Genomic DNA, 14,275 nt, shown 5'->3' on the forward strand with positions numbered 1-14,275 from the left:
AGTGTCACTGAGGGTGTTCGGATGCAGCTTGTGGCTTTTATATATTTTCTCAATGCATTTTTACAATTTTTACGATGTCGTATAAATCCAATTACAAATATAAATATTTATAAATTTTTCAATATAAATATTTGAGTTGCATTATGGAAGGATGTTAATATAATATGGTTTCTAATTTTTTATTTATTCTATATACATATCTAACCCTTGTTTGCCACCATATTTGCTTTAAAGACCATTTTTCTTTTGAGTGAACAGATAAGGCTTGTAAGCTTTGCATACAGCTTCATTATTTAAAGCAGCCTGTGAGGACGGCGAGGATGTGCTCAAACGATAACTTATGCTTATTAGTTTAAAGTGGGTTTAAAAACAGGAACTTAAAGTTTGGAAAAGCACCACGACTATCTATTGTCTCCTTAAAACAATAGCCTTCATGTGAATATTTCCTTTATTTTACTGAATATAGTTTTTTTTTTGGAAGAATGGGAAGAGGAAGAGAGTCCCTCCGGATGTATCGAATATTAAAATATAAATCATTGAAAAGCTATATAAGGCGGAAATCAGATGCCAAATAAGATTACATCCATAAAAAATTTACGAAATTTTAAATGAAGATTCCGCTCTAGGGACGTGGGATCCAAGGTGGAACTGTTTACTGCAGCTTCTTAAATTTCATTAGTATTACACTTTTAAGACTAAATTCCCTTGACTATTTATCTTATTTGTGGGTTTATGCCTACATTCCTTCAAATTATTTGAGTGATCCTATAAAAAATAACGTCACTCGAGGGTTAATAATTTAGTAATCCGCAAGCTGTAAAAAGCAATGCACAAGTTTTCCTTTTATCCTATAGTAAAAGTAAAGGTGATGATTGTTTTTTGCTTTATTTAAGTAGGGTGTTTTTGGTGGAATGAGAGTTAGCAGACTTAAAATTTAGTATTTTATTAACAATAATTAAGCTCTATTAAACATTACGTCAAAATACTTGTAAATACAGTTTCCAGATGGTTGTATAAATATTTAGCCTAAGTATTACCCAATATTTATAACCTGGACCGTGCACATATATTATCTTTGCCACGAGGTTCATAATACCCAGAAGGAAACAACGGAGACCGTTTGCGGTATATGGTGTTAAATAAATGATCAGTGTGATCGATTTAGCTATGACAATCTGTCTGTCCGTTGGTGTCTATGTGTTTCTGATTGGTGAAAATTATTCAAAAGGGGTCGAGAATGCGTTGACGATGACTCACGTCCAGGACGGCCATCAACATAAACTGATGATCACGACGTAAATAAAACAAAAGAATTGGTGCTTGAGGGTCGACGGCTAACAGTCAGAGATTTTGCTGGCATCGCTGGAATATCGGAAGGATCAGTGGAAACCATTTTGAAAAATCATGAGTCGATGTGTCTTGTGTCTACGCTTACGACTGGGAAGCGGACAAAGGTGAGCCGCAGCCGAAAAAGTACGTGAAAGGAGGTCAAAAACTCCGAATTCCTTCCAACTGACAGAACTGTCAACAAGGAATACCGTTTGAGAGTTAAGCGTCGTTTGCGCGAAGCCATTCGTAAATGGAGGCCAGAATTATTGCCCGACAACTTTTGGTTCTCGCCCCACGCTAATACTCTGTCGCATTCTTCGTGAGATTTTCGCCAAATTTTCAACAAACATTCCCGAAATTGACTTAAACAACTGTTTCGGGGATTGAAAATAACGGTGGTATCAGAATTTTAAAAATATGAGAGAAAGATTCAAAAGGCTTGCTCAACCCAATGTGGTTTTGAAAATCACATCTGCTGCATTATAAATAGGAAAAATAGTATCGGAATCATTACCACAATGACATGGTTATAAATAACCCTTCTGTAAAATAGATCAAAAAAACAACGTTAACTTCGACTGTATCGAAGCTTTCAGATAAATGGTATACATACGAATACATATATATGTCAGTTGTATATTGCAGTGATTCGATTCGAACAATATATTTAGAGAATAAAACATTGCTTTAAAAATATAAAATTTCGTCTTCCGATTAGCTTGTGCAACAGCTATAAAATATATGCTGCAATCTGATATCAGAGGTTCCAACAAATCAGCAGCTTCTTAGCAGAAAAGAAGTACGTGAAACATATCGCATTGATATCTCAAACTCTTAGGGACTAGCTCGTGCATATACAAACCCACAGACAGACAGATGGACATAGTTAAATCGACTCAACCTGTAACATTGAACATTTATTTGTGATATAATTGTATACTTCAGACGGTCTCCGATGTTTCCACCTGGGTATTACAAACCTCGTTATAATTATAGTGTAATACTTAGATAAAATATGTATACAACCCTTTGGAAACTGTATTTATGCCTAGTTATGCCTAGTTATTGTTAATAAATACTAAATTATGGGTTTATGAACCCTCATTACAGCAAACACCCCCAAACTAAATACAGCAAAAAATTAATTATATCATCTTTGCTATAGGATAAAAGGAAAACTTGTGCATTGCTTTTTACAGCTTGCAGATTACAAAATTATTAACCCTTGAGTGACATTATTTTTTATAGGGTCACTCAAATGATTTGAAGGAGTATAAATATATCTGGACTATAAAATACATAGTCATGGCCAGTTAGTCTTAAACTTTGTTGTTGTATTCCCGAGGAGATTAAAACTTGCGTTAAAGAGTTCAACGTAAGAACACACATCCGTTAAATGGAAACTTCTACTAATGATGCGTCGCTTTTTTTAAGGATGGAAACTTATTTGGCATCTTATTTCAAAGGTACTTAGATAGCTTTTCGATGATTGATCTCTTAGTATTTGATATAAAAACTCTTCGGTGCAATATAAGAAATATTCACAGGAGGGCAAGGGCCATAAGTCGACTTGCTTTCCAAACTTGTAAGTTTCCTGTTTTTAAACCCTTTTTGAACTAATAAACATAAGTTATCGTTTCAGCACATCCTCGCCGTCCTCACAGGCTGCTTGAAATAATGAAGCTGTATGCAAAGCTTCAAAGCCTTATCTGTTCTCTCTCAAAAAAAAAAGGTCTTTAAGGCAAATATGGTGGCAAACAAGGGTTAGATATGTATATAGAATAAATAAAAAATTAGAAACCATATTATATTAACATCTTTCCATAATGCAACTCAAATATTTATATTGAAAAATGTATAAATATTTATATTTGTAATTGGATTTATACGACATCGTAAAAATTGTAAAAATGCATTGAGAAAATATATAAAAGCCACACGCTGCATCCGAACACCCTCAGTGACACTCATAGTGACCAAAATGAAAGCTACATTGGCATTGATCGCAGTACTCCTAGTGCTCCAAAACAGGAGTGTAAGTAAAACTAACGAAAAACGGAAGAATTACGAGTAATAACAAATTAATCTATATTTATAGGTCTCCGCTAAGCTGAATGTTTCAGAGATTTTCTCTGACCTGTTTCAAGCTACTTTTAATCCAAGTGAATTTTCGTTGCCTGCTGTTACAAGTAAACCACTTTCCGCTCGTGAAGCTTGTGCTAACGAGCTCAATAGTTCTGTTCGGACAGACATTGCCGAAGCTGGGGCAGAATTTCGCCAGATATTGGGAATTCTACAAACTGACGCCGACGATTTTGAAAACCTAAGTCAATTGGAAAAGGATTTCGTAGCAAATATAAACAAGTGCGACGCACAAAAGGAATGCTATGGTTGCTACATCTCGGCGGTATGTAGGATATAATGATAGAATAAGACATCCTCGTGATTCAAAATAAAAACTTTTCGTAATAATATAATAATTTGCCAATTTCAGATTGAAAAGGTGGTCCGAGAAGTTGGGGCTATCCCGGTTGACAATGTAAAAATATTCTTCAGTTTAGTAAAACTCTTCAAGCGTATAGACGGTGAATATGCTAAATTTAATGTTTGCTTAGTGCGACACCCGGAAGTTACATCACCACCTGGTTCGTCAGAGGCAGAACAGACCACAGCAAGCTCATCCATTCTTCCACAAATTTTATGAAATACAATGGTTTTCAAGAATATCTGAATTGTACTGCATTTTCGTAATAAAAAGTGCATTATCATTTCAAAAACTATCTTACTTATTAGTAGGTCTAGTACAAAGAATTATATTTCTCTTACATTATATTGAATAATTTAGTATGGCAAGAGTGATCCGATTTAGTTCAAAAATGCACCGTGGTGCTTGATATCCAATACCTCTGACAATTGACCAACCGCATCGTGTTGCCCTTTGCTACCTAAATTATATGGACAAAGTTTGACTGTGTGTTTAGGGGGGGTAGGGTTTTCAAAAAAACATACTTGTTTTTGGGGGTTTTTATTCCCAAATCTGGATTGAGTAATTTTATTCGGACCTTTCGTAGATTATGGAGCACACCTTTGACAATATAAGGTAATTTTTTCATGCAGAAGTATTGAGGCATAAGCCGGTAACAGTGCTTTCCCCAGAAAGTCTTGAGAAAAAAATCTAAAGTGTGAACTGTTATTTTCTACTAAAAATTCCGCCATTTTGTGGGTGGAAAACAACCTTAATGAAAAAAAGTTAATTAATAAACGTTGGTGGGCGGTATTTTACATGTTAAAAATGTGTTCAAAGTTTGAAATGAATCGAGCAAGTAGTTTTGAAATGACAGTGAACACGGACTTTGGAAAAGTAGTTTTGAGAAAAGCACGTCAAAATTTGCACTTCTATCCCGACCGCCTTCAGCTGTTAGAGTTAAAGCGTTAAAGGCCAGAAGACTAATTAGAAGACAACTCTAAGAATATTACTTCTATCGACTTAAAATTTTAAGGACATATTAGCATACAAACATATCGAACAAACTCAAATCCTTGTATGGAAAACTTGTTATTTCTTGCGAAATTATATGTAGGTATGAACTTTGACATTGATTATTTTCCAAGGCGGCATACTGATAGCTTGAAATCAAGTTATTGTATTGGAAACTTGAAGCCGTAAAGGGTAATACAGGTTCGGTGTAGCCGAAACTTATTGTTATTGGTCTTACAATCATAACGCCATGCATAGACTTGAAAAATAATATTGTTACTAGACCTCCTACTAGGTCTCTGACATATTTTTTAGAAGATGCACTGCATCCCTCATTGAAAATGCGGCAAGATTTCACCATGCTGACCACTTCGTTGTGACCTGAGTTTTTTTGTTATAGTCAATATTTTTATACTCTCGCAACAATGTTGCTAAGGAGAGTATGGCATTTAACTGTGGGGTGCGACCTGTGCAACTAATATTGATCTAATACAACGTGCGTAACGAAAATATCCATAAAGACCTTGGTATTCCTATGGTAAAAAAATAAGTAGAGGACAGCAGAATTAAATATATATCTAAACTCTGACATCACCCAAACCCTTTGGCTAATGCTTTGGTACATTCCTGCGATCAAACACGACTTTAAAGAAGAGATATGCCTGCGTATTAAAGAGCGACGTATCACCAAAACAGCTCAATCACTTGCTTGAGTCTGTCTAGTTTTTAAATAGATTTAAGATTTTATTACTTATTGTTAGGCTTTGAGAAAAAGCAGCTACAGTAAATAAAATTGTTTGAAAAAAAAAAATATATTTAGTCAGATTCTACATGGGGCTATGCTATATATTGCTTATTATTCTATTAGATAGTCATGACCGGAAAAGTTGAGTTCCATTGGTTACAAAAAATGTCCACACAGGGTTAGATCCACGAAATACCTTAGCCGGATAAAATCTGGGTCAATTTCATTGTCGTAGTACCGGCTGCTGTGGAAATTGAAACGATCTTGAAACTCGCCACTGCCAATTCCATGGTCACCATACTGAACGAAAAAATACAGATTGGACTTAAAGTCTGTCGAGGATGCTGAAATTTTGACGGTTAAGGATTGTAAACTTTCAATTCTTTTATTCTAATAGAGAGTAGATGCAGACCTGTCAGAACACCGCACTTCGAATGATGGGAAAAATCTTTCATAACTCCAAATTAAAATTAATTTGTTTAAAACTAAATTATAAAAATTATAACTAAATAATAAGAAGTTATTTATGCGCAGTAGGACTGGATACACAAGTGCCTTTTCGCACTCCTCATCAAGGTGGTGACAATATTTAAGGCTTTCCTAATTTGTTAATTTGTCTTCTTGATATATCAATACTTCCCAAGTCTTTATTCATTCCGCTTTCTACTTACCCACTTAACGCCACACATTCCCACCTAACGTTTCGTTCAGCTTCTAGGTAATTACTTGTAATCAAATAATCAAGATAACAAGCAATCTGGGTGCTTTGAATTTCCATGGGCTGAGAGTCACACAGTCGAACGCCAACGTTTATGATCCAACACTTTATCTTCGAGTCCACTTCAAAGGCCGGAAATAAATGGCAAATGTTCATATATTTACTGATAATGAATGTCAGGTGTGCCCACAGCTGGTCGGTATCAATTTATTAGATTACAATAAATAAGCTTTTTATTATTTAAATTGCAAAGGAATATTTGAGTTGTAAGAAAGTTTTATATTTTAACTATCAACTCATTTGTTTATCTGAACTATTTAGCAACACAAGCAATTAATCGGTTCAGGAACTTCTTCAAAAATTGTTACCTGCTGGCTGTTGGGTCGTCCAAATCGAAAAACCGTTGTATTGAATTTCTTCATATTAAAACTTTTTGCAAAACTTTAGTGAAAGTTTATCTACAGTGCTGGAACCATAATCAGTCATTCCTGATTCGAAAATTGGATAATTGGATATTCATGATATGCGGTTTAGGTCTAGATCTAAACCAATTTCTTTCTAATTCCGCGCTAAATAACATAATTTAAAGAAAATGTATCCCTTTAGTTTCATTAAAATATCATATATTTTTACCAATCTGAACGTTTGAACGCAGGTGGAAGTACTGAAATTCGTTTATGGGGTATATTGAGGAGAGAGAAAGGGACGAGTTGATTGACATTGCTCATATATATAAATATAAATATATTTCTTTGGAATAGATCTTTTGTTGGAACCGACTTGTTATGTCATTGAAAGAAAGTTCCAAATAAATAAATAATTGTACTGATAAGACTCGCTGTCTATTTGTGCACTGTTCTGTCAATAAATGAGTCAGTTAGCTTTAGCACATGCTCGTTATGGTTATTTCCCAAATGAAAAGAAAATTAAGTGAATAAGTAAAGAAACATTATATATAGTTACTACATACATATGAAGATAAAAATTATCTTTAGCAGTATCAGCTGTTTGATAGCACTTCCAATAGTCTCCCTAATGACAGTGAGCGTCAATGAGAGTGTGAGTAATGATTTGACAGTGCAGCTGAACTGAAGTGTTCTTCCTCATCGTCATATTTTGCACTATTATTTGCATATAAAACTGGAGAGCTTCCACCTAAAACTTCCGATCACCGAACAACTTTAGAATAAAAATCTAATATTTTTGCTCAAAAATTTTATTTATTCATTTATAATACATCATACCAATGCGCAACTTAGTTGAATAGCTCAAGTGATGTGCCGACCATGCGCTGACTAGAGATATTGCTCAAGCATAGCTGATAAGCATTAGCGGCCAGCGTAAGATTGGTCTTGCCACCGCCGATGGCTGCGCTGACGATGAGGAAGAACACTTCAGTTCAGCTGCACTGTCAAATCATTACTCACACTCTCATTGACGCTCACTGTCATTAGGGAGACTATTGGAAGTGCTATCAAACAGCTGATACTGCTAAAGATAATTTTTATCTTCATATGTATGTAGTAACTATATATAATGTTTCTTTACTTATTCACTTAATTTTCTTTTCATTTGGGAAATAACCATAACGAGCATGTGCTAAAGCTAACTGACTCATTTATTAACAGAACAGTGCACAAATAGACAGCGAGTCTTATCAGTACTTGCCGCATTTTGCAATGGGGGAAGCAGAGCGTCGCCCAAAAAATATATAAGAGAACACAAATCATTAATCGAAGCTTTGAATTGTCTCTGTCTTCCATTTGGTTTGCATCTTCAATATATTAATCTATGATATAAGGTCTAGTAAAAATATTATTTTTCAAATCTACCTTTATGTAAGTGCAATTGGGTGAGGATATACAAGTAATGGCGGTATGATTGCAAGATCAATAACAATTAACTATGTATAGACAGCAATTGCCAGAGATATTGAGTATCATCGAGTCGGACGACAAGTTATCGAACAACTCGGCATACATTTCACCTAAATCGATCACTCTTCCCATACTTAAATTATTCAATATATGTAAGAGAAATTTAGCTAGAATTACTAATCAGGACCTACCAATGAAAACATAAGCGTTGAAATGGCAAATCACTTTTTATTACGAAAATGTAGTAATACCAGATATTCTTGAAAACCATTGTATTTCATAAAATTTTGTGGGAAGAATGGATGAGCTTGCTGTGGTCTGTTCTGCCTCTGATGAACCAGGTGGTGATGTAACTTCCGGGTGTCGCACTAAGCAAAAATTAAATTTAGTGGCCATTCCACTGCCTATACGCTTTTCTGAAGAGTTTTACCAAACTGAAGAATATTTTTACATTGTCAACTGGGTAGCCCCAACTTCGGACCACCTTTTTCAATCTGAAATTGGCAAATTATTAAATGTATTATTACGAAAAAGTTTTATTTTGGAATCAATGAGGATGTCTTTATTCCTATCATTATATCCCACATACTGCCGAGATGTGAAAAACTTATAGTTTTCCTTTTGTGCGTCGCACTTGTTTATATTTGCTACGAAATCCTTTTTCCAATTGACTTTAGGTTTTCAAAATCGTCGGCGTCAGTTTGTAGAATTCCCAATACCTGGCGAAATTCTGCCCCAGCTTCGGCAATGTCTGTCCGAACAGAACTATTGAGCTCGTTAGCACAAGCTTCACGAGCGGAAAGTGGTTTACTTGTAACAGCAGGCAACGAAAATTCACTTGGATTAAAAGTAGCTTGAAACAGGTCAGAGAAAATCTCTGAAACATTCAGCTTGGCGGAGACCTATAAACATAGATTAATTTGTTATTAATTCTTACTTTTTTCGTTAGGTTTTCTTACACCCCTGTTTTGGAGCACTAGGAGTACTGCGATCAATGCCAATGTAGTTTTCATTTTGGTCACTATGAGTGTCACTGAGGGTGTTCGGATGCAGCTTGTGGCTTTTATATATTTTCTCAATGCATTTTTACAATTTTTACGATGTCGTATAAATCCAATTACAAATATAAATATTTATAAACTTTTCAATGTAAATATTTGAGTTGCATTATGGAAGGATGTTAATATAATATGGTTTCTAATTTTTTATTTATTCTATATACATATCTAACCCTTGTTTGCCACCATATTTGCTTTGAAGACCATTTTTCTTTTGAGTGAACAGATAAGGCTTTGAAGCTTTGCATACAGCTTCATTATTTAAAGCAGCCTGAGGACGACGAGGATGTGCTCAAACGATAACTTATGTTTATTAGTTCAAAGTGGGTTTAAAAACAGGAACTTAAAGTTTGGAAAAGCACCACGACTATCTATTGTCTCCTTAAAACAATAGCCTTCATGTGAATATTTCCTTTATTTTACTGAATATAGTTTTTTTTTTGGAAGAATGGGAAGAGGAAGAGAGTCCCTCCGGATGTATCGAATATAAAAATATAAATCATTGAAAAGCTATATAAGGCGGAAATCAGATGCCAAATAAGATTACATCCATAAAAAATTTACAAAATTTTAAACGAAGATTCCGCTCTAGGGACGTGGGATCCAAGGTGGAACTTGTTACTGCAGCTTCTTAAATTTCATTAGTATTACACTTTTAAGACTAAATTCCCTTGACTATTTATCTTTTTGTGGGTTTATGCCTACATTCCTTCAAATTATTTGAGTGATCCTATAAAAAATAACGTCACTCGAGGGTTAATAATTTAGTAATCCGCAAGCTGTAAAAAGCAATGCACAAGTTTTCCTTTTATCCTATAGTTAAGGTAAGGGTGATGATTGTTTTTTGCTTTTTGGTGGAATGAGAGTTAGCAGACTTAAAATTTAGTATTTTATTAACAATAATTAAGCTCTATTAAACATTACGTCAAAATACTTGTAAATACAGTTTCCAGATGGTTGTATAAATACTTAGCCTAAGTATTACCCAATATTTATAACCTGGACCGTGTACATATATTATCTTTGCCACGAGGTTCATAATACCCAGAAGGAAACAACGGAGACCGTTTGTGGCATATAGTATTAAACAAATGATCAGTGTGATCGATTTAGCTATGACAATCTGTCTGTCCGTTGGTGTCTATGTGTTTCTGATTGGTGAAAATTATTCAAAAGGGGTCGAGAATGCGTTGACGATGACTCACGTCCAGGACGGCCATCAACATAAACTGATGATCACGACGTCAATAAAACAAAAGAATTGGTGCTTGAGGGTTGACGGCTAACAGTCAGAGATTTTGCTGGCATCGCTGGAATATCGGAAGGATCAGTGGAAACCATTTTGAAAAATCATGAGTCGATGTGTCTATGCTTACGACTGGGAAGCGGACAAAGGTGAGCCGCAGCCGAAAAAGTACGTGAAAGGAGGTCAAAAACTCCGAATTCCTTCCAACTGACAGAACTGTCAACAAGGAATACCGTTTGAGAGTTAAGCGTCGTTTGCGCGAAGCCATTCGTAAATGGAGGCCAGAATTATTGCCCGACAACTTTTGGTTCTCGCACCACGCTAATACTCCGTCGCATTCTTCGTGAGATTTTCGCCAAATTTTCAACAAACATTCCCGAAATTGACTTAAGCAACTGTTTCGGGGATTGAAAATAACGGTGGTATCAGAATTTCAAAAATATGAAAGAAAGATTCAAAAGGCTTGCTCAACCCAATGTGGTTTTGAAAATCACATCTGCTGCGTTATAAATAGGAAAGAAGTATCGGAATCATTACCACAATGACATGGTTATAAATAACCCTTCTGTAAAATAGATCAAAAAAACAACGTTAACTTCGACTGTATCGAAGCTTTCAGATAAATGGTATACATACGAGTACATATATATCTCAGTTGTATATTGTAGTCATTCGATTCGAACAATATATTTAGAGAATAAAACATTGCTTTAAAGATATAAAATTTCGTCTTCCGATTAGCTTGTGCAACAGCTATAAAATATATGCTGCAATCTGATATCAGAGGTTCCAACAAATCAGCAGCTTCTTAGCAGGAAAGAATTACGTGAAATATATCACATTGATATCTCAAACTCTTAGGGACTAGCTCGTGCATATACAAACCCACAGACAGACAGATGGACATAGTTAAATCGACTCAACCTGTAACATTGAACATTTATTTGTGATATAATTGTATACTTCAGACGGTCTCCGATGTTTCCACCTGGGTATTACAAACCTCGTTATGTGTAAATATAGTGTAATACTTAGATAAAATATGTATACAACCCTTTGGAAACTGTATTTATGCCTAGTTATGCCTAGTTATTGTTAATAAATACTAAATTATAGGTTTATGAACCCTCATTACACCAAACACCCCCAAACTAAATACAGCAAAAAAATAATTATATCATCTTTGCTATAGGATAAAAGGAAAACTTGTGCATTGCTTTTTACAGCTTGCAGATTACAAAATTATTAACCCTTGAGTGGCATTATTTTTTATAGGATCACTCAGATAACTTGAAGGAGTATAAATATATCTGGACTATAAAATACATAGTCATGGCCAGTTAGTCTTAAACTTTGTTGTTGTATTCCCGAGGAGATTAAAACTTGCGTTAAAGAGTTCAACGTAAGAACACACATCCGTTAAATGGAAACTTCTACTAATGATGCGTCGCTTTTTTTAAGGATGGAAACTTATTTGGCATCTTATTTCTAAGGTACTTAGATAGCTTTGCGATGATTGATCTCTTAGTATTTGATATAAAAACTCTTCGGTGCAATATAAGAAATATTCACAGGAGGGCATGGGCCATAGGTCGACTTGCTTTCCAAACTTTAAGTTTCCTGTTTTAAAACCCACTTTAAATTAATAAATATAAGTTGCCGTTTCAGCACATCCTCGCCGTCCTCACAGGCTGCTTTAAATAATGAAGCTGTATGCAAAGCTTCAAAGCCTTATCTGTTCTCTCAAAAGAAAAATGGTCTTTTAAGTAAATATGGTGGCAAACAAGGGTTTGATATGTATATAGAATAAATAAAAAATTAGAAACCATATTATATTAACATCCTTCCATAATGCAACTCAAATATTTACTATTGAAAAATTTATAAATATTTATATTTGTAATTGGATTTATACGACATCGTAAAAATTGTAAAAATGCATTGAGAAAATATATAAAAGCCACACGCTGCATCCGAACACCCTCAGTGACACTCATAGTGACCAAAATGAAAGCTACATTGGCATTGATCGCAGTACTCCTAGTGCTCCAAAACAGGGGTGTAGGAAAAACTAACGAAAAAAGTAAGAATTAATAACAAATTAATCTATATTTATAGGTCTCCGCCAAGCTGAATGTTTCAGAGATTTTCTCTGACCTGTTTCAAGCTACTTTTAATCCAAGTGAATTTTCGTTGCCTGCTGTTACAAGTAAACCACTTTCCGCTCGTGAAGCTTGTGCTAACAGAGCTCAATAGTTCTGTTCGGACAGACATTGCCGAAGCTGGGGCAGAATTTCGCCAGGTATTGGGAATTCTACAAACTGACGCCGACGATTTTGAAAACCTAAGTCAATTGGAAAAGGATTTCGTAGCAAATATAAACAAGTGCGACGCACAAAAGGAAAGCTATGGTTGCTACATCTCGGCGGTATGTAGGATATAATGATAGAATAAGACATCCTCGTGATTCAAAATAAAAACTTTTCGTAATAATATAATAATTTGCCAATTTCAGATTGAAAAGGTGGTCCGAGAAGTTGGGGCTACCCCAGTTGACAATGTAAAAATATTCTTCAGTTTGGTAAAACTCTTCAAGCGTATAGACGGTGAATATGCTAAATTTAATTTTTGCTTAGTGCGACACCCGGAAGTTACATCACCACCTGGTTCGTCAGAGGCAGAACAGACCACAGCAAGCTCATCCATTCTTCCACAAATTTTATGAAATACAATGGTTTTCAAGAATATCTGAATTGTACTACATTTTCGTAATAAAAAGTGCATTATCATTTCAAAAACTATCTTACTTATTAGTAGGTCTAGTAGAAAGAATTCCATTTCTCTTACATTATATTGAATAATTTAGTATGGGAAGAGTGATCCGATTTAGTTCAAAAATGCACGGTGTTGCTTGATATCCAATCCCTCTGACAATTGACCAACCAGATCGTTGTGCCCTGTGCTCCCTAAATTATATAGACAATCTTTGACCGTTGGTTTATATGTATTACATTATATAGCTAGCATACAAACATCTCGAAAAAACTCCAATCCTTGTATGGAAAACTTGTTGTGAAAGGTATTACAGGTTCAGTGCAGCCGAAGTTAATTGTTATTGATCTTACAATCATAACGCCATACATAGATTTGAAAAATAATATTTTTACTAGACCTTGTATTATGGATGAATATATTGAAAATGCAACCCTAATGGAAGACAGAGTCAACTCGAAGCTTCGATTAATGATTTGTGGTCTCTGACATATTTTTTAGAAGATGCACAGCATCTCTCATTGAAAATGCGACAAGATTTCGCTATGCTGACTACTTCGTTGTGAGCTGAATTTTTTTATTATAGTCAACATTTTGCGATTTTTCTTTTACGCTATGGTTTATAATTGGCTCCTTTTGTGCTTATATAATAAAATGAAGTTTGAAGACAATAAGATACATACATATAATTTAACCCCAAAAAATTACTTTTGTTTCAACTGAAGTATTATTAACAACGTTAAAACGATTTTGATCAAATTTGACGTGGATTGATTGGAAAAATCTACAGTTTCAGCTATTTTACTACAAATCCATGGCGAATTCGAAGTTTCAAAATTCCTGGTCATATTTAGTCAGATTCTACATAGCCCCATATATTGCTTATCATTCTATCAGATAGTCATGGCCGGAAAAGTTGAGTTCCATTGTTTACAGAAAATGTCTATGCAGGGTTAGATCCACGAAATACCTTAGCCGGATAAAATCTGGTTCAATTTCATTGTCGTAGTACCGGCTGTTGTGGAAATTGAAACGATCTTGAAACTCGCCAC

At 34.8% G+C, this 14,275-nt stretch overlaps 2 protein-coding genes and 1 long non-coding RNA gene across 3 annotated transcripts; 2 read left to right on the plus strand and 1 right to left on the minus strand.

Moving 5' to 3' along the window:
• The first annotated feature begins 3,283 nt into the window (after positions 1-3,283).
• On the plus strand, positions 3,284-4,080 carry LOC120772100. The gene is made up of 3 exons (XM_040100507.1): positions 3,284-3,364; positions 3,428-3,736; positions 3,824-4,080. The coding sequence occupies exons 1-3, from the start codon at positions 3,311-3,313 to the stop codon at positions 4,031-4,033; spliced, it is 573 nt and encodes a 190-aa protein (XP_039956441.1). The 5' UTR covers positions 3,284-3,310; the 3' UTR covers positions 4,034-4,080.
• Positions 4,081-8,794: 4,714 nt separating this feature from the next.
• Positions 8,795-9,201, minus strand: LOC120773073. Its single transcript, XM_040102018.1, has 2 exons — positions 9,107-9,201; positions 8,795-9,049 (listed from the first exon to the last, which is right to left on the minus strand). Exons 1-2 carry the CDS (start codon positions 9,158-9,160, stop codon positions 8,795-8,797), a joined length of 309 nt encoding a protein of 102 aa, XP_039957952.1. The 5' UTR covers positions 9,161-9,201.
• A 3,498-nt stretch (positions 9,202-12,699) lies between these two features.
• LOC120772095 lies at positions 12,700-13,249 on the plus strand. The gene is made up of 2 exons (XR_005705036.1): positions 12,700-12,879; positions 12,967-13,249. It is a non-coding gene; the product is annotated as an uncharacterized LOC120772095 (long non-coding RNA).
• Positions 13,250-14,275: the final 1,026 nt, after the last annotated feature.

This window comes from Bactrocera tryoni, chromosome 3, assembly GCF_016617805.1.
Source record: "Bactrocera tryoni isolate S06 chromosome 3, CSIRO_BtryS06_freeze2, whole genome shotgun sequence".
Lineage (NCBI taxonomy): Eukaryota > Metazoa > Arthropoda > Insecta > Diptera > Tephritidae > Bactrocera > Bactrocera tryoni.